The sequence below is a fragment of the Tiliqua scincoides genome, chromosome 8, assembly GCF_035046505.1.
Source record: "Tiliqua scincoides isolate rTilSci1 chromosome 8, rTilSci1.hap2, whole genome shotgun sequence".
NCBI classification, from domain to species: domain Eukaryota; kingdom Metazoa; phylum Chordata; class Lepidosauria; order Squamata; family Scincidae; genus Tiliqua; species Tiliqua scincoides.
In genome coordinates, this window is record NC_089828.1 from 59,832,620 (window position 1) to 59,857,910 (window position 25,291).

The window sequence follows — 25,291 nt, forward strand, 5'->3', positions numbered from 1 at the left end:
GTCCACTCACCCAAGAGAAGGCGGAATCCACGTGAGATCAGGCGGTCCATCCCACTAACGGATGAGGTGAGATTTTCCTACTGGTCGAAGAGCAACTGTCGGTGGAAAACAAAGCCTGGGTTCCTAGTTGGGAGTTACAGCACAGGTTAGTCAGGGCCATTCCCTGCTTCATGTCTACTCAAGCACAAAAGGTGCTGGGTTCAAGACAGCCTGGCCATCCTTGGTCCCAGATGAGGCTTCGTGGAATCATTTGTGATAGAAAAACCACTCTGCACATGCTTGGCAGCCTCAGGTCAAGGCTGGGACATGCAGAGGAAAGAGGGAAAGAGGGGGTTGCTCAGAGCTTCGGAAACAGGCACTGTGAGGGTGCCAGGAGGGCTGGCCTGACAGCGCCACTTTCCTGCTCTGAAACTCCTGCCTGGCTTACCCAGAACTCTCTCGGAGACGTGGCCCAAGATGGACTGCAAGGGTGCGCACGGACAGCCTGGGCATCTTCTGGGGGCCGCCATGGGGTGAGGTGACGGCACTCATCCTGCCCCAGCTGGGCCCGAGAGCCAGTGCGCAGCTGGGGCTGAAAGGAAGGGCACATCACAGAAGCCCTCGGTTGTCCACGCTGCAGCCTACCTCGCAGGGCTGTGAGTAGCCCAGGGGTGCCGAGCAAGGCCCGCCTGCGGTCGTCGGGTGGCTTGAAGGCCCGCCTTGACCATGAAGGGGGGGCCTGGCCAGGACGATCTCGCAGCCTCACCTCCCAGCCCCCGAAGGCCGCGCCCCCACCTCTCGGCAGGAAACGGAGGTGCGCGGCCCCGCCCGCCGGCCCGCACGTGCTCGGCCCGCTCCCCGCCGCGTCCTGGGCTGAGCCGGGGAGGAGGAGCTGGAGGGGGCGCTCCGGCCGGACCCGCCTCCTCCCCGCCCCTTCCAGGGCAGCCGCGCAGTCGGCCGGGCGAGTCCGCAGCAGCGGCAGCCCCAGCCAGCCAGCCAGCCAGCCCTGCCCCCTCCGCTGCCTCTGCGCTCGCCGGGCCCGGGAGGAGGAGACGCCGCCGCCGCCGCGCTGCTGCTGCTGCTGCTGCCGCCCGGGGGGGCAGGCGGGCGGGCGGGCCGCATGAGGTTGATGCTGCTTTGCTGCACCTGGAGGGACGAGCCCATGGGGGAGGACGAAGGTGGGTGCCCCGCAGGAGTGACCTTGAGCCCCCCGCCCTGCGCTGCGCGCACGCGGCGCCGTCCACACGTGCGCGCCGGCCCTTCGCCTGCGCGGAGCTGCCGGGGCTGGGGCCTCCGGGGGGGAGCAGCGCGCCCTTGGCGGCCCGGCGGAGAGGGGGCCCGGCGCTGCTCCTGCCGCCAGCTGCCGGGGGCCGGCCGGCCTGCCTGCCTTCGGATCGGCGCTCAGCCTGGGAAGTGACGACGGGGCTGCCTCTGGGCACGTGCAGAGCGCCGCGGAGCGGCCATGCAGCCGGCCGCCTCCTCCACGTCCTGCCGCCCGGGGGCTGCTTTGAGTCTCGGCCCTTCTTCGCGCAGGCAGCCCGGAGACCCGGCCCCGTCCCCCGCCGCACGCGCCTCCCCGGGGTGCCGCGGGCTGGTGGTGCTGTCCAGGGTGCTGCCCTCCTCCCGGCCTCCTGCGGCTGCTCCTTTCCTGCGAAAACGGGGGGCTTGACGGCGGGAGAGGGCCGTGGGGCAGGCTGCGGTGAGGGGGGGTCTGGCTCAGTGTGGGGGGGGCTTTGTGGACTTCGGGGATTGCCTCTTCCTGGCCTCTGGAGTCGTCTTGCCCGGGGGAGCAGCAGGATTCCTGCCGGGGGGAGCGCCCTCCCCATCCCTCCATTCTCCTCTCCCTTTCGACCCCCCCCCCCCGCTGTGGCAGGGAGACGTGGGCCATCTGGGACCAAGAGGGGTGGCCCAGAGACCTGCTCCTTTCAGAGTGAGGCCCTGAAGGGGAGGGCATCTGAGCCCCTGCGTGGACTGGAGCCTGCTCAGCCGTCCTCTACAGTGCAGCCAGAGTCACTGGCACCCCCTTACCTCCCCCCCCGCATGCCACGGGGTGAACCAAGGGACAGCCACCCTGTTATGCAAACAGGGACTGATCAATGCTCCCCAGGAACAGGCCGCAGTCCGCCCTGGCCTGGCTCCTGCCTCCCGGGCACCCGCGGCTGGATGGGTCTGACTCTGCCCCTCCCCCAGCCAGCCAGCTCATGTCCTGCCACTGGAGGGTGGGAGCGCTGGTTCAGTCAGGGAGAGAGAAGCAGCCCCTGGCAGGCTTGGGAGCCAGCCTGGCTCTAGAGGAGGAACTAGTGTCCCTGCTGGAGCGGGTCCCACCCCCACAGTTGAGTTCCTGCCGCTTAGACACTCTCTTTTGTGGCCCCCAGGAAGTGACTTGCCGATATGCGCCAGCTGCAGCCACAGCATCTATGACGGCCGCTACTTGCAGGCTCTGGGGGCCGACTGGCACGCCGACTGCTTCAGGTAAGAGCTGCTTCTGGTGTGGGGGGAATACGCACAGGCTGTGGGGCTTCGTTGCGGAGGGGCAGTGCCTCCCCCCATTTGAAGAAAGGTGGGAATGAAAGTGAGACTGGGCCACTACAACAGGTGTCACATGGGGCCACCCTTGGAAGCTGTCCAGGAGCTGCAGCTGGTCCAGCATATGGCAGCCTGGGTGCTAGAGGGGGGTGTGCCCAGGCACCTGCCACTCCCCCTTTGCTCCCTCCTTTGGCTCCTGGTTGGGCTTCACCAAAGAAGGTGCTGCTGCTGACCTTGAAGGCCATCAGAGGAGGTCTGAAGGCACATCTTCACCCCTCAGAACCTGCCTGCCCCTTCATCCTCCACCCAAGGCTCCACTCCCTATTCCCTCCCCTTGGGAGTCCTCCAGTTGGGGGTGATGCGGGCCTTCTTGACTGCAGGCCCCCCCCCCACATATAGAAGGCTCTGCCCTCCTGGGAGGCCCTCTGACCCCCCACCTTTAGGTTTTTGGTGTGTGGTGGAGATATTTCAGTTATCCTGCTGAGATGGTTCCCTTTGGCCCTGGCTTCTGAAGTTTTTTATCTGATTGATTGGTTTTCGTGGTTTTATGGTTTGATTATTGTGTTATTTGCATTTTATCTTTGTGGCTGTGCTATTTTTTGTTGTAAACTGCCTTGTGGGCCTTTTGGGGGGGCTGTGAAGGTTGGGGGGAATCATAAAATAAACACATGTGTAAGGTCCATCCAGTCCAGCATATCCCCCCCCCCCCCCGCCGCCAACCTGGCTTCTCTGGGAAACTCACAGTCGGGAGAGGAAGGTATGGGAGGAGGCTCCTGTCTGCTTCCAAGCAACTGTGGCTCAGAGGAACCTGGTGCTTATGTGACTGTGGTACATTCAGTCACATAGCCTTTTGTTTTGCGCATCTTCTTAAGAGGACAAAAACCAGTTGCAAGCTAGTTCATGAAATGGAAAGGAGAAGTGAGTTGGTGATGTCACTGGCAGTAGGTGTCTTCTGCAGCCAACCTGCCCCCACTCCCTGTTGAAACTGAACTGACTTTAAGTACACACACACACACACACACACACACACACACACACGGATGCTTTGGAGATTAGAATGGGACCAAGAAGCACAGGGTTTCTGAACTGAATGCAGTGGAGATGTGACTTCTTCCTTCACCCCTAACACAGCAGGACAAATCTGGTGTTTCCAGAAGGCAACAAGAAAGAAGAGGACCTTTATTGTTTTGGATGCTCACTTTGTGTGGCATTCCACCCTTCCTGAAACCTAGCTTAACTTGAGGGAATTTCTAACATTGATTCCAGAATTGGCACACATGTGCAGCTTGCCACAGATGTCAGTTAACGCATCTTTCTCCTCCATATTACCTACGTGCACTTGGATGAAGCACTGCAAACATCAGTCTTGATCACCTATGTGAGGGCGTCCAGGTCCTTTTTGTGAAGTATGCTCAGTGAAACCAGTGCACAAGAAGGCTCTGGACGCAGTCCTACTTGAGATGACATCATGGTTGCTGTTTGTGGTGTGTCAGCAACGCTCGTGTGCATGTCCGTTGTGCAGGAGGGGGCACGTCAAGTTGCACTCTGATCTTGTGTTTCCCTGTTTTGGCTTCAGCCTGTCAATCATACTAGTGGGCTCAGGGGGGCATTCACCCCTGAAAAAAGCCCACACCTGGAAGTTGATGTCTGTGTGCTGCTTTGGTGTCATCACTCGCTGCCAATAAGCTCCTTCTGCATAGGAAACGGTGCCAGTCCCACTGGGAGCACTGACTCAGAACAAGTGCTGCTTCCACCCATTGCTGGGTAGCCCTGCCTGGCATGCCCAGTTACATCAAGGGAACCATGCAGAGATTGCAGCCTCAGACTGCAACTCCTAGGCCCCCTTCCTGGGGAGTACGTCCCCATTGACCTCAGGGGGAATTGCTTAAACATGCTGAACAATGCAGGGCAAATCAGTGGGATCCTCTATTTCTCACCAAGACTTCCTCTGACTCATTGGGGGAGAAATTTAAGGGGCGGTTGGCAACGGAAGGCCTTGCTTCGGGATCTGAGCCCAGCTCGTCCCTGGACATCTCCGAAGCTGCCCTTCCTTGTCTGGTGCCTCGTCCTTGCTTGTCAAGCGTTCAGACTGTGAACGTGACTCTCTCTCAGAGTGGCACTTCCCTGCCAAGGGGGCGGGCAAGGAGCAGCTGTATTTAAATGTTGTCTGTGGTGAGGCGGGTGATTGATCGGCAACACATTCTCGATGACGGCCTGGCACAAGTCCTGAGTGCTGGTTTGCTTGGGCCACTGAGCCAGGCCACTTCCCTCTGTGCCACCCGCACGGTCCCTGGCTACTCTGAACGGGGCGGGAAGGACTCTCTCGCCATCCCCCTTTGTGCATGGTCCCCCCTGCGCACTCCCCCTTGCATGCTAGGGAGCAGGCTCTGAGGTGGAACCCCCCCCCCGCTGTATTCCTCTATTTCCTGACAGCTCGGCTGCTCGGGGCTCCCCTCCCCATGAGTCTTTCCTGCACAGTTGGGTCTGGGTAGCCATTAACATTGTCGGCCATGGCAGCTGGCAGGCGCGAGGCGCTGGCCTGCTTGCTGCCCCTCAGCCCAAGTGTCTCCTCCTCCTGTGCTGCTCTCCTGCAGGCCTCTCCCAGCAGCACATCCAGCGTAGAGCGGATTTCCTGGGTCTGTTCTGAGTCTGGCTCCCCTCCGCCCCCTTCTCATGCAAGAAGTAGCTCTTCACTCTCTCACGCCCACACTAAGTGGATTGGGAGGGGCCTGGCTGGGGATCAGCAGTGCACCGATGCACCAGGGCAGTGCTGTTGTGAGCAGCTTGGGCAGGCAGTGATGGTGATAACGTGGTGACAACAGCAGGGACCAAAATTCCACCCTGTGTACAAACGTGTGTGCAGCTCCTGGCAGTGGCCAGGGAGCACACGTCATCTGGATAATAAGGCATGTGTGCTGTCACCGGGTGAGCATGTGCTGTGGCTGGCCCCTCGTGGGGAGCACTTGCTGCGCTGATCTCTGTGCAGGAGAAAGACAGCAGCTGGGTGACTCCCGGGGGATGCACTGGCCGAGGCCAGTGATGTGTCGCGCAGCAGTCACAGAGGAAGTGCTGTCCCCGTGTGATTGCAGCGTCGCTTCCTGCCCGGGGGCTGGGTAGGCGAGCCGAGAAGCCCGGAGTCACAGAGAACGCAGAGCGAGTCCCTCTGCTGTCATTGCTTCTTCGTCAGTGTCCTGCTTGGCTCTCTTTGGGGTTTGGAGAGACTTGGAAGTGCGCCCCAGAACCTGGGCCTCCCTAGGACTTGGGGGGCTGTTGCTACAAGCTACTTCTGGAAGAGACAGCAGGGGGAGGACTCCAACGGAGATGCTGGTCGCGGTGCTCAGGGGCAGCCGCTTCCTGACGGCAGGAGCCAAGTAAGTCTCTGTCATTCTCTTTGTGCCAGAGACGGATGGACTTGCCCCTCTGGCTGGGCAGAACACAGCAGCTTCCCTGGGGAACTGGACCAGCGGTCCATCCGGCCCAGAATTCCGAGCCTGAACTGTGCAGAGGCTTCCAGAAAGCCCATAAGTAAGGCAGGACAGCCCCAGCCCTCCACTGCTGCAGGTCATCCAGTGCCTGGCACTCAAAGGTAGACTGCTCTGACCAAGGAGGTTCTGTTTAGCTCTCCTGGTCTACAGCCACTGAATGGGAGGGGGGAGAATGTCTGCTCCTCTAACCAGGCTTGGAAGGGGGTTGGAAACCAGTCCTCTCCCACATACTGCCCAGCCTCTTCTCTTGGGTTGAGGCAAAACATTTTGTCAGAGAGCTGGAGCTTGCAAGGAGAAGCCTCCTGTCTCTGCTCAAAGAAGTGCGGCAGGTTTCTGTCTTGCTTCCCAAACATGCAACTCCTCAGAGGAAGCAGGGGCACAAAAGTGTGTGTGTGTGTCCGCCTGTGAAGGGGAGTCACTTTCAGTTCCTTCTGAAAAGACTCTCTGTGAAAGCTCTGGTTTTTCCCACAAATTTGTCAGGGAGTTTTTTAGGTCATCAGCATCGTACAGTGTTATTGTCACTTTTTGTTGCCTGTAGCTACACAGGCGATGCCAGATCGGTGGACTGCTGTTCCTCAGATCCGTTGTGGTTCCCATTACAGTACTTGGCTTGGCACAGAGCAATGTAACTGCAGGCAGGCCTCTGCCCCAAGGAGCTTACAAGATACATTTTGACAGCAAGGGAAACAGAAGAGGTGAAAGGAGGAGGAGTGATTCAAATGCTTTGTAACTAGCTTGTGACATATTGAGTTCTTGTGATCCACCCAATTCTCCCTTCTTCACGTACAACTTCATGTACAACTGACTAGTGGAACTCACTGCCACAGGATGCTACAGTGGTGGCTGGCAGAAATGTTTTTTAAAAAGCTTAGATTTGTTTTTTAAAAAACCCTGCCAGCATGGTGGATGAAGGTGTTGGTGCACATTAGGATTAGGGTTCAGAGAAAGGGCACCAAGACTATCGGATATGTGGAATGAATGGGTGACAAATGCTGCCATCATGTGTCATCACCCCCCTCTTAGTTGTTCTCACATCATGTGTCATCAGCCCCCTCCGGTTGTTCCTGTGACATGAGTGTTTGCCATTGGTGGAAGGCAGGTTGCTCGTACAGGTGTGATCTTGCGGCCCCTCTGCTCCTAGCTGGTGTCGAGGAGGCAGAGCGCTCTGCAGCTTTGTCTCAGAAGCTCTGTGGAGAGCACCCATGGAGCGGCCACCCACAGAGGTAAGGAACATGAGGCTGGTGGGAGAGTCTGGTGGCTTGGGCAGTCTCAGGCTCTCCCCCAGAGCCTGCAGCTGGACTCCAGATGTTGTTCCTAGACACCGATTGTGAGGAGCAGCAACAACAGGGAAGGACTGCGGCCCTCGTGGGCTAAGTGTGAATTCTAGTTGGGCCACTGTGGGAAGCTGCGCGCTTGGTCTCATCCAGCAAGGCTCTTCCTCATTAGCTGTAGTGGGCAGGAATGAAACCTCCACGGTCATGAGAAGCCTACCTAAGAATGCCAGATACTTGGGATGAGCAATAGGCACAGGTGGGTTCTTGTGGGTCTCCACCTGGAGCACCTGCTTGACCACTGCGGGGGCAGGATGCTGGCCTAGACACACCCACCCTGGCCTCATCTAGAAGAGCAGTTCTGGCTTGCTTCAGGCGCCCCTCCCCCAAAGTGCATGCATGGATGTGTGTGGCAGCTGGGAGGAGGGCAAGCGGCCTCTGCGGCTCCCTTCAGCGGCAGGCGACCTCTGCCTGAACACCAGTCCTGGTGGGGCTCTCCCCGTCTGTGACGGGAAGGGCAGAGGCCTGCTGACTGCCAGGCCCCAGGCTGAGCCCCCCTCGGAGGCTTCACGTCTTCTTTCCGAGGAAAACGGAGCTGGTGGTCAGTGTGGCGACCTCTTGGCCCTCCAGCAAGAGCTGGCCTGGTCGGGATGCCATCGCTGCTTCGGGCGGCGCTGCCACTTGGTGCCCCGCTGTCTGCAGCGCCTTGTGCCGGATGGGAAGCCCCGCCTGCCTGGCTGCCGAGGCCTGGGAGAGCCGAGCCCTGCCCGAGTCCGCTTCCTGCCTGGTGCCTGTGGAGGCCCCGGCGCGGCGCGGGTTAACGCAGGCGGCTCTCTGATTGGCTGCCTCCCTGCCGCTCGAGTTTGAGCCGGGAAGTTCCGCAAGGGTGACGTAATGGGTGGCCCCGGGTGACGTCACCGCTGCTTGGCATTCCCCTCTCGGCTCGGCGCGTCAGCTTGGGGGGTTTCGGGGCGACCCGGCCCAGGAGCTCCGCCTGCGGACCCGCGGCCGGGCTGATGCGGGGCGGCTCTGCCTCGCCTACCCGGCACCGCTCGTCCCTGCGCCCCGAGCCCCCCAGGGAGGCGGTGCAGCTGCTGCCGGCCGGCGGGCGCAGCGCCCCTGCGCGGAGCCGGCTGGCTGGCTGGCTGGCAGCCTCGTCCCTCCAGGGCTGCTGGCTGGCTGGCCCGCCCCTCCGCACCTGCCTCCAGGGCCCGCGGCAGCAGCGCGGGGAGGGGGCTGCGCAGACCCGGCCAGCTGCTGCTGCTGCTCCTCCGCGGCGCCTTCTTCCTCGGGACGGAGCCCGCAGTGACTGGGCCGGGCTGGGAAGCGGCGCGGCAAACCCCCCCCCCCCAACGCGCGGCTCCGCCTGGGGGGATCTCGGGGCAGGCCGCCAGTTAGGGTGGGGAGCCCCTGCCCTGCAGGAGCGGAAGCAGGAGGGCTGGGATGGGCAAGCGCCGCGGGGACCTCTGCGGAGCGAGCAGGCCCTCCTGGCTGGTGCCAGAGGCCTCTTTCCCAGCATCTCACAGAACTGTCCACCTCCATCTTCTGTTGCGCCTGCTGGTCTCCTGCTCCCATCAGCCACTGCTTCCAGCGGGGTTCTGGGGGGAGCCTCTGGCACTACGCATTTGGCCCCCAGGAGCCACTCATAGCTAAAAGCAGGCAGGGAGGACAGGGAAAGCACTGGGCCTGCCTGCCCTTTGCCGCCCAGGGACAAAGGCAGTGCTGCTGAAGGGAGCAGATTGCTGCCTACCAGGCCGGAGAAGTTGCAGCCCAGCCTGGCCTGAGGAGGAGGAGCTGCAGCTCCCGATGGAGCCTGAGCCCGACAACGAGGCTCATGTGCAAAATGCCTTCCGATGAGGAGGTGGGGGGGGGGTTCACTGAAGGTGCTGGCATGATACTCCTGCAGCACATCTGCATTTGGGGCACCTATGGCCCCAGCCCCCCTGCCAACAGAGAAGTGGGGCTCCAGGCTGGAACTGGAGTGGGCAGAGGCTGCTGGAAATTGCTAGAGCTGGGAGGGAGGACCTTCTCCTCCTCCTTGGAGGCTGTCTTCCATCGGGGTTCCTATCCTAGCCAGGGGCTGTAGAAGGGAAGTGGGCCCTGGTCCCTCCAGAAGCAGCCTTTGGACAGAAGGGCCTCAGCTGCCCCACTTGTGCACCACGCCTTGCACCTTCTCCGCTGCCCCACAAACCATGCTCCAGGCTGGGTCTTAGGCAGGCTGATTTCAGCTTAAATTAATTGCATTTAATCAGATGGTTTCTTTGGCCGGCAGGTGAAAGACCCTTGGCCTTAGTCACAGTCCGGCCAGTTTGCACACACCTTTCCAAAGTGGTCCTGGTCTGGAGGCCAAGAGATCTGAACTTGCGGTGACCTGGAGCCACTAGCGAGGGGGTTGCCCGTCACAGGCCCTCTTCCGTGACGTGGCTCTGACAGGGCGCCACATGGCGTGGGAAGATAAGCAGGACCTTGCAACAGGCCAAAGCCAGACAGGAAGTGATTCTGTCACACCACTTCTCCTTGGGAGAAAACCCAAGCATCGTCAGCCAGGAACCATCCAGTTTCTCACATGTGACATCCCTCCAAGCAGAGCAGGGAGGCCACAATCCACTTCTGTGGTTGGTACGTGATGGCTGTACTGCCGCAGTATGTGGAGACTCCATCCTAGACTCCAGCCCACGGCAGAGCTCTCCTCCCCACGCATGCATTCTTCGCATCCCCTTTCCAAGCAGTCTCAGCTACTGTCCATAACCATACCATGTGGCAGTGAGTTCCACCTGTGAATTAGACATGAGAGGTACTTTCTTTTTCCTGTTCCAGATCTGCTTTTGAATGCCCCCAAAACATTTGGCTGACTGTCAGAACAAGATCCTGGGCTCAGGGGATCTTGGGAGTGGAAAAAGGAGCAAATGGCCACTCTTTCTCACTCCTGGAACTGGAGGTCACACCAGGAAATGTGGGCAGACAAATGGAGGAGCTTCTTCCCTCCAAGCATAAGTCACCAGCAGAAAGCACTGGTGCTGAATGTGGCACTGGCCACTCGCTGGAATGGAATGGACCAGCCCACGGAGGCGTCTCTGGGTTTGGCATTAGGCAAACGAGCTCAGTGGAAACTCCTTGCACAGGAACAGGGAGCCCCTCAACCCCTGTTGCCGGCAAGGCACGCAATGTGAACGGGCTGGATGGAGCTTCCACGCTCAGGCGCAGTGTAGCTCCACCAAAGGCAAGGGCGGGAGGGCTGCGGCCTTCATGCTGGGGGGGGGAAGCTACTGGGTGGGATGACAATGTTTATGAGAAATCTTGAACTGCAACATTCTCAGTGCCGTTTCAAAGCAAGAACCTGGAAGGGGTTCCCTCTCAAAGGGACTCCTGTTTGAAAATAGGCACAAGGGAGACACCTGCAAGCAGATATTGAATGGGAAAGAGGCACTGCTGCTGTGGGGGTTGCACTCCCCCCGCTGCATCTGAGAGCCCCCTCCCTCCCAAGGACAGGTGTCTCTTCTTCCGGGGAGCATCAGGCCCAGAGGAAGCCCCTTTGCCCTGATCTAGCTGGTCTCAGGGGCATCAGGCTTTCTGGCTCAGAGTTTCCTCAACTTTTGCAAGCCAGAAATAACCTAGAGGCAGGTCTCAGGGGAAGTCTTTTGGCTTCATGTCAGCATCCAACAGAGCAGGCTGAGGAAACAGCCCACCCTGGCTGCATCATTTGGCCAGCGCTGAGCAAACCTACATCCCCAGAAGGGGAGATGAACATCTGTGGACGTGCGGCGCTCTCTGATGTTTGGTGATGCATCAAGCCCATCCACTGCTGCAGCAAATGAGGTTGGCAGTGTGCCTGGTGCAAGTGGACAGCGAGGCTCTGCCCCAAAGAGCTTACACCTGAACATTCAGCATGAGAGATACCTTAGAGGAACTGGGGGGAGACAGAGGCAGAGATGGGTGCGCTTCTTGCAGCAGAAAAGGGTAGCTCGCACCCCAGGGAGCTCACAATTCTGACAGGGTGCATGGCAGACAACTGAGGGACAGGAGAGAAATGGAGGTGAACAGGATGTGTGTATCTCCACCAGGCTAAGCTACAGTCGAGAACACGGGGACCAGGGGAGGCACTCGCAGTGTGGTGTTAGAGGCAGCTTGGGCTGACTAAACTTAGGGGTGTTGCAATTGCACACTGAGGCAGGGTGGTGGTTTTGTGGTTGCCTTGGCACGTGGCCAGTTGTCTGTGGAGAGCCCCAAGAACTGAGAGCTCCCTCTCCCTGTTGCCGCAGGTGCTGCGAGTGCGGAGCCCCCCTCTCCCACCAGTACTACGAGAAGGATGGGCGCCTCTACTGCAAGAAGGACTACTGGGCCCACTTTGGGGAGCTGTGCCACGGCTGTTCGGAGCAGATCACCAAGGGGCTGGTCATGGTAAGGATGTGCGTGGCTCTGGCCTGTGCTGCGTTTGGGTGTTTTCTCACCCTCTGCCTCAGACACCTCCTTTCAGAAGTGGTTTGATCACCAGTGCAGATTCCTTGAACCAGTTTAGATCCGTTTCAGGCAGAAGAGGGTCCCACTGTTATGCTTGCAGTGCAGCTCCATGCAGTGATGATCACGATGACTATTTAACTTGAGAACAAAAAATATGTATTATTTTTAAACTTTTAAAAATGTTTTATGATTTTTACAAACAAAATTCATCCAATAGGATAGTTAGGAGAATAAAACATGAAGCATTCAGTAGCCCGCTGAGTGCCTGGGGAGGGAGTCACTTATCTGGAGCTGGGGAACCAACCAACCAACCCCCCCCCCCCCCGCTTAAGAGCTTGGTTCTGGTTCAAAGCGACACCAGGGGTCGCTGGGGTCACGAAGCATTGCTTGCCAGCTTTGGGAAGTCATGTCCTCTTGGCTTGTGCAGATGAGTGAGCTCCCCTGGGAGGTTGTGTTCTGCAGGGTGTGTGCCCTCTGCCTCTGGCCCTCAGTAGTTGGGCTTGCTGGATTTTGACTGAGTGGGAGGCTGCAGGCCAAGGCAGGCTTTGTCTTTGGTGATTGGACTCTGGGCTGAAACACAATTGAAAGGACCTCGTGAGATGACTTGCTGGATTTGGCAACTTCAGAAAGCCCCTGGCAAGTTGCTTTCTTGAATGCTTTTCTTTTCCTGAAAGAATGCTTTCTTGAAAGCATTTTATTCCTGTCTTGACTAAAATATGCAACTTGTCCCTCAAAACGACCATGGTGCCAGAGGATTGGAGGATAGCAAATGTCACGCCCATCTTTAAAAAGGGAAAGAGGGGGGACCCGGGAAACTATAGGCCGGTCAGGCTAACATCTATACACTATCTAGGTAAGATAGTGGAATGCCTCATCAAAGATAGAATCTCAAAACACATAGACAAACAAACCTTGCTGAGGGAGAATCAGCCTGGCTTCTGTAAGGGTAAGTCTTGCCTCACAAACCTTATAGAATTCTTTGAAAAGGTCAACAGGCATGTGGATGTGGAAGAACCCGTGGACATTGTATATCTGGACTTTCAGAAGGCGTTCAACATGGTCCCGCACCAAAGGCTACTGAAAAAACACAGTCAGGGAATTAGAGGACAGGTTCTCTCCTGGATTGAGACCCGGTTGAAGACCAAGAAACAGAGAGTGGGTGTCAATGGGCAATTTTCACAATGGAGAGAGGTGAAAAGCAGTGTGCCCCAAGGATCTGTCCTGGGACCAGTGCCTTTCAACCTCTTCATAAATGACCTGGAGACAGGGTTGAGCAGTGAAGTGACTAAGTTTGCAGACGACACCAAACTTTTCCGAGTGGTAAAGACCAGAAGTGATTGTGAGGAGCTCCAGAAGTATCTCTCCAGACAGGCAGAATAGGCAGCAAAATGGCAGATGCGCTTCAATGTCAGTAAGTGTAAAGTCATGCACATTGGGGCAAAAAATCAAAACTTTAGATATAGGCTGATGGGTTCTGAGCTGTCTGTGACAGATCAGGAGAGAGATCTTGGGGTGGTGGTGGACAGGTCGATGAAAGTGTCGACCCAATGTGCGGCGGCAGTGAAGAAGGCCAATTCTATGCTTGGGATCATTAGGAAGGGTATTGAGAACAAAACAGCTAATATTATAATGCCGTTGTACAAATTGATGGTAAGGCCACACCTGGAGTATTGTGTCCAGTTCTGGTCGCCGCATCTCAAAAAAGACATAGTGGAAATGAAAAAGGTGCAAAAGAGAGCGACTAAGATGATTACGGGGCTGGGGCACCTTCCTTATGAGGAAAGGCTATGGCGTTTGGGCCTCTTCAGCCTAGAAAGGAGACACCTGAGGGGGGACATGATTGAGACATACAAAATTATGCACGGGAAGGATAAAGTGGATAGAGAGATGCTCTTTACACTCTCACATAACACCAGAACCAGGGGACATCCACTAAAGTTGAGTGTTGGGAGAGTTAGGACAAACGAAAACATTTCTTTATTCAGCATGTAGATAGTCTACATACAGTGAGATACAGGAAGCTGGACTAGATGGGCCTATGGCCTGATCCAGTGGGGCTGTTCTTATGTTCTTATAACAAAACTCTGTTAAACACATTGACTTTTCCCGCAAACAAGATTAAAAACGTCTACAGCTAAAGAGACAACATACATCGCGACAAAACAAATGCCTCTAAATGCAGAAATATTGTGTTTCCGTCTGTAGCAGGCAGGCATGTTGTCCAGGCAGCCGTTGGACTACAGGTCAGGTGCTTGTCTTCCCCTCCTCATCTGGAGTTGAGGACCATGTGACATGACATTAGGCGTCCCAGGCAGGACAGTGGCGCTCAGAGCAGGAGTCAGGAGTCTTTAGAGCTGCCTGGAACCCAGAGGGGTAGCACAAGAAGAGCCATGGGTGCCATCCCCGCTGTCCCTTCCCTTGTCCTTTGGGACACTCTGGCTAGGAGCATTATCTGTTGGGCAATTCAGGGAACCCCAAGTAGGTTTTACATTTGTCTTGGCACTGCTAGCCCTGCTTGCTCCAGAGGCAAACAAGGTCTGACTTTAGCTGGGGAGGCGGAAGGAGAAGTGAAAAGGGAAGTAGGCAGAAAATGAGAATCAAGCAAAGGAGCAGAAACTTGGAGAGCCTGCCTGACACCTGCCAGCACCTGGGAGAACTGAAGTGGGAGCATCACACTACATGAGGGGCCCCCAGATTACTATGGAAGCTGGAGGAGCTTGAAGAGCAGCTGGACTCTGTGGGAGCCCAAGAGACCACCTGCCTCAGGAGAGATTTGCGGAAGGTCTGGTGAAAAAAAAGTTAAAATGGGGCCCGCAGTACAATGGGAAAGCCCCTTTCTTGAGCTTGAAGACCATGTTGCAAGACTCCTGGGGAACGGCCCAAGCCCAGAAAAGGCATTCAGTGGTAGTCCTGGGCTGTGTCAGTGCCCCACACACAGAGGCTGGTGTTGAGATTGTCCTGTGCAACTGGAAAACGAATGGGTAGCTACTGGCTTGGAGAGAGAAGGGAAATCTCTCCAGGGCAGGCTGAGAGTGAGGGTGGAGGGCCTGAGTGGCACCTGGTGAGAAGATGCCACAGGGTATCTCGAATAGGGCATTTGATCCAAACCAAGCATGTTTTGTTTCTGGAACTGGGACCGAGTTGGCATCTCCCCGACCCCTCTCTGTCTGTGCCTTAGGTGGCTGGTGAGCAGAAATACCACCCTGAGTGTTTCAGCTGCCTGAACTGCCACGCCTTCATCGGTGATGGGGACACCTATGCTCTGGTGGAGCGGTCTAAGCTGTACTGGTGAGTGCAGAGCGTTGTCCAGCTGGTCCAGGAGGGTCTTAGAAGATGCTGGCTGGAAACTCCCAGAGCTGCAGCTGGGAGCTGCATGGTCAGCTCATCTACGTGAGCTCCATCAGGCACCCCACATCACCCCATAATGCGCTCACCTCCACCAGTGAACATGTTCCAGTTCGGTGGGTGGCAAAGTGCATCTGTTGTTGGAAACAAACCGGTGGAGATTCCTGCAACAACTTGCAGGTCATTCACTTGGCTGACGAAGCTTGTACTGAGCTGCGTAGACGAGGTGCCTGACCTCTGCCAGGCTGAGACAAAGTGCAGGGGACCCAAGGAGTCCAATGCACACCCCCTAACCCCACCTCTGAGAATCCCTGCAGCCACTCCTTTCTCCAGCTCTTCTTGTCATTGGCCCCTCCTTTGCATCACGTCTGGAGAGGCGCATGCCAGCATGCCCTAGTGCAGTGTGGGACTGATTGCCCCCTTGTTTCCCCACCCCTCCCTGCCACAGCGGGCACTGCTACTACCAGACTGTAGTGACACCGGTGATGGACCAGCTGCTCCCAGAGTCTCCAGGCACCCGAATCCCACACACGGTCACCCTGGTGTCCATCCCTGCCTGTTCCGATGGCAAGCGGGGCTTCTCCGTCTCCATCGACCAGCACAGTGGTGCAGAGCGCCCGCACACGGTCCGCGTCCGAGAGTAAGTGTGGCTTGCTGAGCCCGAGGCAGGAGATGCAGTTGGCGCCTCTTGCTGCGAGATGGGGCCTTGTGCCTCAAAGCTGCAGGCAGCTGGCCTGGTCCACAGCCGTGCCTTCTGCGGCAAACCTGGACTCCTGTGACTGGGCCTTTGCACAACCCAACCAGCCAGCCAGCAGGAGAGTCTCACACTGGGCTTTCTGGAGGCACCAGCTCCTGAGCAGATTGGAAGGCAAAGGTCCATCCAGTGTGTGCTTAGCTCCACCCATAGCCCCCAGTTGGCCCCACTCAACTCTGAGTGGGGGGCTTCAGGGCGAAGGGCCTGGTAAAAAAGAAGGCCAGTGCCTGACGTCCACAGCTGCTGGTCCCCCCTTGAGGCTCCATTGGGAGCTAAAGGTCCCCGAGGCCTTTGCAGGAGGCAGGAGTCACATGTGCCTTCCCTTCCCCCACAGACTGGACCCAGAGCGCATGAGCCCCGACCTGAAAAGCACCATCCACGTGGGCGACCGCATCCTGGAAATCAATGGCACGCCAATTCGGCATGTCCCGCTTGATGAGGTGCCCTTTCTCTCATTGACTCTTCTCCCTTCCGTGACAGTGGGCCTCCTCCCTGAGCCTTCCCTAGAGGTCGGGAGCCCAGGCCCCTCCCTCCCTTCCCCCCTGCAGGCAACCTACTTTCCCTGTCCCCACAGATTGACCTGCTCCTCCAGGAGACGAGCCGCCTGCTGCAGCTTACCATTGAGCACGACCCTCACGAGGTGCTGGAGAGCAGCCCCCTCTCGGAGCTGCACAGCCCCCTCCGCTCCCCTAGCCGCACGCCGTGCCCGGAGCCTGCAGCCATTCGCCAGCGCTCCGTCATGTGAGTTCTGACACGGTTTCTGGCAGAACAGCCGGGGGGCATTCAGTTTGCAGGCCTCCTTTGGCTGCTGGTTAAGAGGGCAACTTGGGGGTTCCTGTGCTGTGTGGCACTGGGAGCAGAAGGCCTGGTGACATTCCCTCCCCCCCCTGCACAGGCGGAGCTGCAGCATCGACAAGTCCCACTGCTCGACCTCCCTGGGCTCCCCTGCCTCGCAACGGAAGGACATTGGCCGCTCGGAGTCACTGCGAGTCGTCTCCCGCCCTCACCGCATCTTCCGCCCCTCGGACCTCATCCACGGCGAGGTGCTTGGCAAGGGCTGCTTCGGGCAGGCCATCAAGGTACCTGTGAGCTGGTTTGCGTGCCCCAGTCAGGCCCCATCTGCTCCTGAACAGTGTCAGCACCCTGGCCAGGCCAGTGGTCAGCATGCAGTGACATCACAGCAGCTCTGGCAGTGGCCTGCTGACAAGGGGTTGACTCACTCAGGCAAGGAGTGTGCAAACTGTTCGTTGGGCAAGGGGTGGAAACTGTTTTTTGCATCTCATCTTTGAAACTAGCCATGCACACATTCCAAGGCACCCCGATTCCTGAAGAAGCTTGGATTCTGCAAACTGGACACCTGTCCACCTTCTCTTTGAAATGGGTGTGTGTGAGAGACGCAATTCCTCTCTCCGTCATAGCTTCTATATTAGAGTAGCTAGAAAGCGGAATGTGGTAAACATGCACACCAAGGCCCATCGATGAGACAAAAGACCTTGGACTTTCGTAGGTCTCCTCTTTGAAATGGGGGACTGACGTGACGTATGCCCCCAAATGTACTTCCCTAGTAGCTGGAAAGCTGAAATTTGGCACAAGCATAGTCAAAGAACCCTCATTGCTAGAATATTTCACAAATGAGACATTTGTATGTGTGACGAGTGGAGCTGGAATTGCCTGGGTAGTGTCCCAGCTCTGTGCTGGTACACTGTCCATGCAGTTCCAGCTCCACTCATTCTGTCTCTCTGTGGGATAGAACCATGAGCTGTGGGGGTTCCCCCCCCCCGCCCACACAGACTCCCAAATGGTGCAAATGGTGGGGTTCAGGTGGCGGCCAGGAATGCGTCTGCAGTGTCCTTGGGATGTTCACACACTCCTCAAGCTCGGTTCCCCCCATTCTGACCTTCCCTGCCTCCCATTCCTTTGCCAGGTGACCCACCGGGAGACTGGGGAGGTCATGGTCATGAAGGAGCTCATCCGCTTTGATGAGGAGACTCAGAGGACATTCCTGAAAGAGGTGGGTCTGCCCCCCACTGCACCTCCAGTGACAGTCCTTCTCCCCATCCACAGCCCACCACATAGGCCACTGCTAGTCATCTATGGTCCTTTCTATGGGTGTCTCACTTCCCTAGAACCACTCCCTGAGTTCCATGGGAGAAGCAAGGAAGAAAGGAAGGTGAGAAAATTCATATATGTGAAGAAAATTTTTCTTTACCCAGCACGTAATTAGTCTGTGGAACTCTTTGCCACAGGAAGTAGTGATGGCATCTTGCCTGGATGCCTTTAAGAGGGGATTGGACAAATTTCAGGAGGAAAAGTTCATTACAGGTTATAAGTCATAGTAGGTATGTGCAAGCTCTTGGGTTTAGAGGCAGGCTGCCTCTGATTGCCAGATGCAGGGGAGGGCACCAGGACGCAGGTTGTGTCTGTTGTCTGGTGTGCTCCCTGGGGCATTTGGTGGGCCACTGTGAGATACAGGAAGCTGGACTAGATGGGCCTTTGGCCTGGTCCAGCGGGGTTGTTCTTAAGTTCTTCTTCTTATTATTTTTTTATTAGTATTATTATTATTAACCTGCACGTGACCACCTTAAGTGTAAATGAAATAACTGCATATGAGCTGCAGAAAGCAACTTCACTCAGAATTGCACACAGTTTGTGCAGGTACCTCTCACTATACTAGGTCCTTGGGAAGGACTTGATATTTAGAAAATACCAGCCTCCAGAGGGGCTGTGATGCAAATCGTAGTAGTAGCAGCAGCAGCAATATCTACTCCTTGGGTCTGAATACTAATTAGTCCGTCTCTCTTTCTATCAAAGGAATGTGTCCCTTCCTGGTCTTGGGCCACATGAGTGGGGTTTCCTTCATTCCCCTTACAGAACCTGTACTGTCTGCCAGCAGTCCATGACTAGCTCTCTCCCCCCCCAGATGTTGGCGAGCATACCTTCCATGATATCACAGTCATTCAGCCAATCACATAGGGGACTTGCAGACCAGCAGTCTGCCCCTTGACCTCCTTGACTCTTTCCCTGACCACCCTGGTCTCAGGTTGTTCCTGCCAGCTGCAGACAAGGCTTGGGCAACCTTGGTCACCCAGTCACAGCTGCCTTGCAAAGGATGACATGTTGTCCCACAGGTGAAGGTGATGCGATGCCTGGAGCATCCAAATGTCCTGCGGTTCATCGGGGTCCTCTACAAAGACAAGAGACTGAACTTCATCACTGAGTACATCAAGGGAGGCACGCTCCGGGGGATCATTAAGAGCATGGTGAGTGGGCTGGGCTGGGCAGGCAGAGTTCAGAAGGGAACAAGGTGTCCACTAAGCGAGGGAACCTGCTGGGCAATGCTGGGCAGGGGGTGGGGTGGATGCCCCTCTGTGTCATTGACTGATGGGCAAGCTCTTCTTCAGCTTGAATGAGATTGGCTCTGAAGCAAGAGGACCGATTCCCCAGAAAATCGGCCAATCCATGTGGCTGTCCTTCCACACCTGAGGGACGCAGGGTTCACAAGTGGTGGACCAAGTCTCCAACGAGGAGACTGGGTGAGACAGGAGACTGCCCAGTGGAAATCAAAGTGCTGGAGCAGAGTCTGCCTCACTGATGGGGCTGCTGCAGGATCCTGTCCTGCGTCCTTAGAGGAGTTCTCATCCTGAGGGGCCAGGCTTGGAAACACAGTTCGGGCCTTGTGACAGCTTGCCACCAAGGTGGGGTGGGGGGAGACCATTCCATGTATGAAGGTGGAGGAAAACCAATGGTGGGGGGGAAATGACCCTACAGCGGACCTGAAGGGCCAGAAGATCTCCTTTGGGGGTGGTCTTTGCTGCACCTCCCCCCATTTCAGAACCTTGAAAAAGAGACCTGGAAGGGAGGGTGGATAAGCTGGTTCAAGTCGGCCTCTCAGTGATTGGGAAATTTTCCTACTCCCCCCCGTCCCCTCCCCAAAAAACCTGAAAAAAATGGATTGTTTACCAAGCCATTCTAGGGAAGCAGGTGCTTCTCTTGCCTCATCCAGACTCCACTCTGGAAGGTCCCAACATGGCTTCCTTCCCTGCCGTGTCCAGTTCTTTGGTGCTGGAGTTTCCAAAATATTTTGTTGAGTGTTGAGTGTCTGCTTACAGGACAACCAGTATCCCTGGAGCCAGCGGGTCAGCTTCGCAAAGGACATCTCCGCAGGGATGGTGAGTGGATCCTGAGCCCAGGCAGGCTTGCAAGAGGCTGTGCAGGGCGTGGGGGGGGGGGCTTAGTGTCTCTTGGCTATGAGTAGGGCTGGGGTGGGAAGGCCAGTTCTGGAGTTACGGTGGGCGTTTCTGATGGTCTTGTGCCTTCTTCTCTCCCAGGCCTATCTCCACTCCATGAACATTATCCACAGAGACCTCAACACTCACAACTGCCTTGTGCGGGAGGTAGGTGGTTGGCGGGCTTGCTTGGGAGGGGGCTTGCCTGGGGAGGGGAGTGGCCTTTACCAGGCAGGCAGGCAGGCAGGCAGGCCCCTGGGTGATGCACTGGGAGTGACAAGCTCTTGCCCACCCATCCAGAACAAGAGTGTGGTTGTGGCGGATTTTGGCTTGGCTCGGCTCATGGTGGACGAGAAGAACCAGCTGGCGAGCCTGAAGAAACCAGACCGCAGGAAGCGCTACACGGTGGTGGGGAATCCCTACTGGATGGCTCCTGAGATGATCAATGGTGAGCTGGGAGTGGTGGGTTCGGGATTCCACCAGGCTGGTGCAGTTGGCTCAGCAGCCAGACAGAGCAAGGACTGGGGATGCCACTGAGTTTGCTCTGCTCAGATTATGGCATTTGGGGCTGGTGCTGCTCGCCACAAATGCCAGGTGGGCATGACCACCTCGAGGCTTTCTCCTCGATCTTAATCCAGGCAGAACACGGCTCCTCTCCCTCTTCCTCTGATGGTTATCAGAAGCTGGATGCCAGAAGCACAAGAAAGTGTCGTCTTCCCAGTGCTCCCAAAGAACACCAGAAACACGGGGAAAATAGCGCTTCCTGGGCTTCTGGCATGTGCTTCACTGACAGCAGCAGTGGGCACTCAAGGGAGGGGGAAAGGGTTTCCTCAGTTTCTGTGTCCCACCAGCAGCAGTAGGTGGGCGAGTAGAGGGGGAAGTTGGAGGCCAACATGTGGGAGGGAAGCCCAAGAGAAACCCCTATATAAACTGTTTGCATGACTCAGTGGCTGACTCAGTGGACCCATTAAGTGCCTCTGAGGACTGCCGTGGGAGGGCAGGGGGCGGCCTGCAGAGCAGGGGGTTTTGCCCGAAGCCTGAGTGGTGTCCTCTTGTCTGCCTTTCCTTTCTTGCAGGCAGGAGCTACGATGAGAAGGTGGACGTCTTCTCCTTCGGAATCATCTTGTGCGAGGCAAGTATCTGAAAACTGTCCTGAGCAAGCCCTGCCCAGGGAATGGGACACAAACATGGCTGGCCCTGGCAGAAATGCAGACCGCAGGGAGACCGACCCAGCGCAAGCTGAGCTGCTCGGCAAAAACACCCCGAGTCCTCCTTGGCAGATGCTGGGAGCGCACTGATCCCCACCCTCTTCTCTGTGCTTTGAAGAGAGTCAGAGCAACCCAGAGGGGCAGTTCCAGCCAGGAAGTCCTTGGCTGGGATGAAGAGAGCTGCCCTGCCACTAGGGGTGGCGATGGTGGCTTCGAGAGAGAATTAGACCAACTCGTGCGGTGATGGGAGGAAAGTCTCCGGATGGCTGTAGAGAAACTCTGGGTTCGGGGGCTGTTTGCCACTGAGCTCAGCAAGCTGGGGGAGCTCAGGCCATGAGGAAGGGCTATGGCCTTTCCAGCCTGCTGGGAGGCTTGGGTGAGACGGCTAACTGGGTGCTGGGCTGGAGGAGCCTCTTGGCCTCATCCAGCAGGGCTCTTCCTCCCGTGGACTTGCTCACTTGCCTGCTTCCTCACGCCTGCAGCCTCCTGCCTCTCCCTTTCCGCAGATAATCGGGAGGGTCAGTGCCGACCCCGACTATCTCCCCCGGAACCTCGATTTTGGCCTCAATGTGCGGGGCTTCCTGGACCGCTACTGCCCCCCCAGCTGCCCTCCCAGCTTCTTCCCCATCGCTGTCTGCTGCTGCGACCTGGACCCCGAGAAACGGTGAGCGGCAGGGAGGGGGAGGACTCCCCAAAGGGAGGAACAGGCCTCTGAGTGACAGTGTGCTCCCCAGGTGGGGCGGGGAGAGCTGCAAGTAGCCCTGCAGTTAGGACCACCTGGGAGGCCCTTTGGAATGAGGAGTCCTCATCAGTGGAAACAAGGTCTCCTTACTGGCCTGAAACACCCCCCCCCCAATTTGGCTGACCCACCTAAGCAGCAAACGTTTTGGCAACGTTTGAGGGGGTGTAAAAGGAGGGCCTTGCTTACTGCAGAAGCAGTCTTGGGGGGGGCAGTGGGAACAGCAGGGCAGCCACCCTTTGCAGTGCTCACCAGCACCCAGAAACAAACCTCCCTCTGACTGACTGCTGGGACCGGGTGGGCCGCAGGACTGACACCCTCCTGCTCCTTCCTCCCAGACCCTCCTTCAGCCGGCTGGAGCAGTGGCTGGAAGTTCTGCGCATGCACCTCGCCATGCAGCTCCCCCTGAGCCCGCAGTTGGAGCAGCTGGATCGAGCCTTCTGGGAGACGCACCGGCGGGCTGATGGGGGGCTGCCTGCACACGCCGAAGTGTCCGAATGATCACGCAGAGCCTGGGAAGCAGCGCCGGGGTGTGGGGTGAAGGATGGGCCCCCACCCTGCCAAGTGCTCCTGCTAACTGCACACAGCTCACCCACCAGAGCCGGTCTCTGGGTTGGAGGGAGAGGCGCACGTGGGCTGACTCTGCTGGGAGCCGGATCTCCCCGCTTCCTTCCCCAGGGGTTAGGATGGGGCAGCCTGTCTGGCCTGCACAGAACTTTGGAAGGAGTGTCCCGGACTGCTGTGAAGACTCAGTGCGACTTGGCACTCCTGCGGTGCTGGGCCCCACCTGGACTCTCCCCTTGCACGCATCATGGTTGCAAACGCACCTGCCCGCTTCCACTGAGCAGACGCTGCTGTCACTGGGCCAGCTGCAGCTCACAGGCTGGCAACCAGGAGGGGTCCCTGGGGGGGCTCCTCCCTCCGCTGCACCCTCCCTGTCCCCAGTGGCCCCTTGTCCTCCAAAGTGGTGCCTTGGTTTGTGTGAGCTTGCACTGCTGCACACCAGTTCTCTGGCCCCCACGGTGTTCTTTGTCCTCCGCGTAGGTCCCACCTGTGAGAACACGAAGTGCTTATGGGTGTCTGTGCATGGCCTGCCCCCCCCCCTGTGGGGCACATGTCTGTCTCTGTCTGGCCGTGCCTGTGAGCGTGTTTGTATGTTGCACTTCATGTTCCCCGTGTTCCTCGTCTTCTAGCCATGCCAGGTGAAGCCAGACACATTCCCTGCACACGTGTTTAATGAAGGGCTGGCAGAAGGGCACGCTTGCCATGGGTGACCTTCAGGAAAGGGAGAAAGCGCTTTGCCTCCCCACACCACTCCAGTCCCCTTGCCTGTGTTGGGACTTTTTGAGCACGTGTGCATGAACTGTGAGTGAACCACCCAGGAGGTGCTGTGGGGGGGAGCCCCGGTCCGCTGGCTGGAGTGGAGGCATCGCGCAATCCTCCTCCTCCTCCCTGCTGCACGGCGTAAGGCCCCCAGAAGCCCTTTCCAGTGCAGAGGTGGAACCACAGTGCGGGTTCCTTGGAGGGGGGCTGCATGCTTGCTCTCCTGTGTCGAGGCGGTGTGATGAAGCAGCTCAGCACAACAGAGAGTACCTGTTTTCCTGGCAGGGTAGTGTCTTGCGGGGGGGGGCTTCAAACATGCAGTTTGCCCCCTGCAGTGCTGCATCCCCAGGACCCCTGGCCTGTGACCTGTCTGCATTGTTAATTGTCAGGAGGAAAAATCCCCTTCTTGTCAAACAAGGTGTGCTGTATTTCTCAACCCGGGATGCTGGCGAGTGCCAGGCTGGGGGGAAAGAGGGGCTGGGGGATGGCGGAGCAGCAGCAGCCTGGCACGAGGGGCCCACTCCTCCTCCCAAGCCTGGCCGGCAGAAGGAAGACTGGGGCGGGGTGGAAGAGGAAGTGCGGAGGAGACCCTGCAGCCCCCAACCCACCCCCTCGCCCTCCCCGTGGCCCAGGGAGCGGGCAGCAGGGGCCTGCTGGTCCCTAGGGAGGGAGCCTGGGGGGGAGTTTCTGCCATTCCCGTTCCGACGAAGGAGCGGCTTCCGCTCCCCCACGTGGGGGTCGTGGAGTCCTGGGGAAGGGGGCACGGAGGACACCCGGTGCTGTGCCCCGGGTGGGGCCGGATGGTCCTCAGTGGGGTCTCCTTGTAGACACAGGCCGGCGGGGGCGGGACCCAGGAGCGGCCCCAGATAGCTGCCTGCCTGCCGCTGCCAAGGGAAGGGCAGAGAAGCCGCGCAGGGAGGGCTCCTGCCCCGCGCAGCGCTTCTGGGACGGAGCCGAAGCGCCCCTCGCCACGCCTGGGCTGCCTGCTGCCGGGAGGGTCCCGAGGACCTCGGCTGGGCTGCGTGGGCGCGAGACCCTGGCCCGGGCGGCGCCCCTTCGCCACGGCCCTGCCGCCCCCTGCTTGAGGGACCGCGGGCCCTTCCGACGCCGCGCCCTCTGCTGCCTGCCTGGCTGCGTGCGGGGCGACGGAGCTGCGCTCTGCGGGTGCCGCGCGAGGCTGCGGGGCGCCTTCGGGACTCCGTCCGGGACCGGCGCCTCCCAGCGTGCGCAGCAGTGGGCTGCGGGTGGCGGAGGACGCGGGCTTAACCGAGGGCGCGGCGCGGCTCGCCCCGTCCAGCTCGCTGAGGCCCTGGCTGGCTGGCTCCCGCCGCTCGCAGGGGCAGGACCGAGGGGCTCGCGAGGAAGGCTGCGGGCGGGGTCCTGCCCGAGGCGGAACTAGGCGTGGAGTCCCGGGTCCTGCGCCGGCCTCCCTCCAGAAGCAGGCGGCAGCCCTGCCGGGGGGAGGGCAGAAGCGCCAGCCGCGGCGCTTGGGGCTTCTTGCCCTCGGAGAAGGAAGGGCCGTGGCGGGGGTGTGGAGACAGAAGCTTTTGTCCTGCCCCCGGCCAGAGCACTGGAACACCGGGGTCTTGCAATGTCTTCTGCACATCGTCAGTCTGCGGAACTGCCTGCCACAGGACGTGGTCATGGCCTGTAGCCCGGATGGCGTTGAGTAGGAATTGGACCCATTCATCGAGGGGGAGAGGCCCAGCGGAGCTGAGAGTCGTTCATGGCAGCTGGCACCGTCCCCAAGCCAAGCTCCGCGGAGAACGTGCCCCCGCCCGCCAGCTGCAGAGGGCGATAGGGAGGGCTGCCTGCACACACCCCCCAGGGACACCTGCTTGACCATTATGGGACAGTCCGTTCACCTTCCTCGTGATAGGTGCCTAGTTCGCTCTTCTTCCATGAAGCTCAGAGCCGGACCCAGTGTCTCCCCCCCCCCCCCACACACACACCTCACAACAGCCCTGTGAGTTTGGC

General features: G+C 58.3%; 1 protein-coding gene across 2 annotated transcripts; it reads left to right on the forward strand.

The window, feature by feature from the left end:
- Positions 1-1,075: 1,075 nt before the first annotated feature.
- On the forward strand, positions 1,076-23,457 carry LIMK1 (LIM domain kinase 1). Of its 2 annotated transcripts, XM_066636223.1 has the most exons (16): positions 1,076-1,157; positions 2,355-2,451; positions 11,521-11,659; positions 14,898-15,007; positions 15,513-15,704; positions 16,153-16,258; positions 16,393-16,559; positions 16,714-16,897; positions 17,743-17,829; positions 18,947-19,078; positions 19,928-19,987; positions 20,147-20,212; positions 20,345-20,492; positions 21,121-21,176; positions 21,759-21,916; positions 22,330-23,457. In XM_066636223.1, exons 1-16 carry the CDS (start codon positions 1,100-1,102, stop codon positions 22,490-22,492), a joined length of 1,923 nt encoding a protein of 640 aa, XP_066492320.1. In that variant the 5' UTR covers positions 1,076-1,099; the 3' UTR covers positions 22,493-23,457. The 2 variants fall into 2 exon arrangements, with proteins under 2 accessions (XP_066492320.1, XP_066492321.1); XM_066636224.1 differs by lacking the exons at positions 1,076-1,157; positions 2,355-2,451 and adding an exon at positions 5,710-5,876.
- The last annotated feature ends 1,834 nt before the right edge of the window (positions 23,458-25,291 follow it).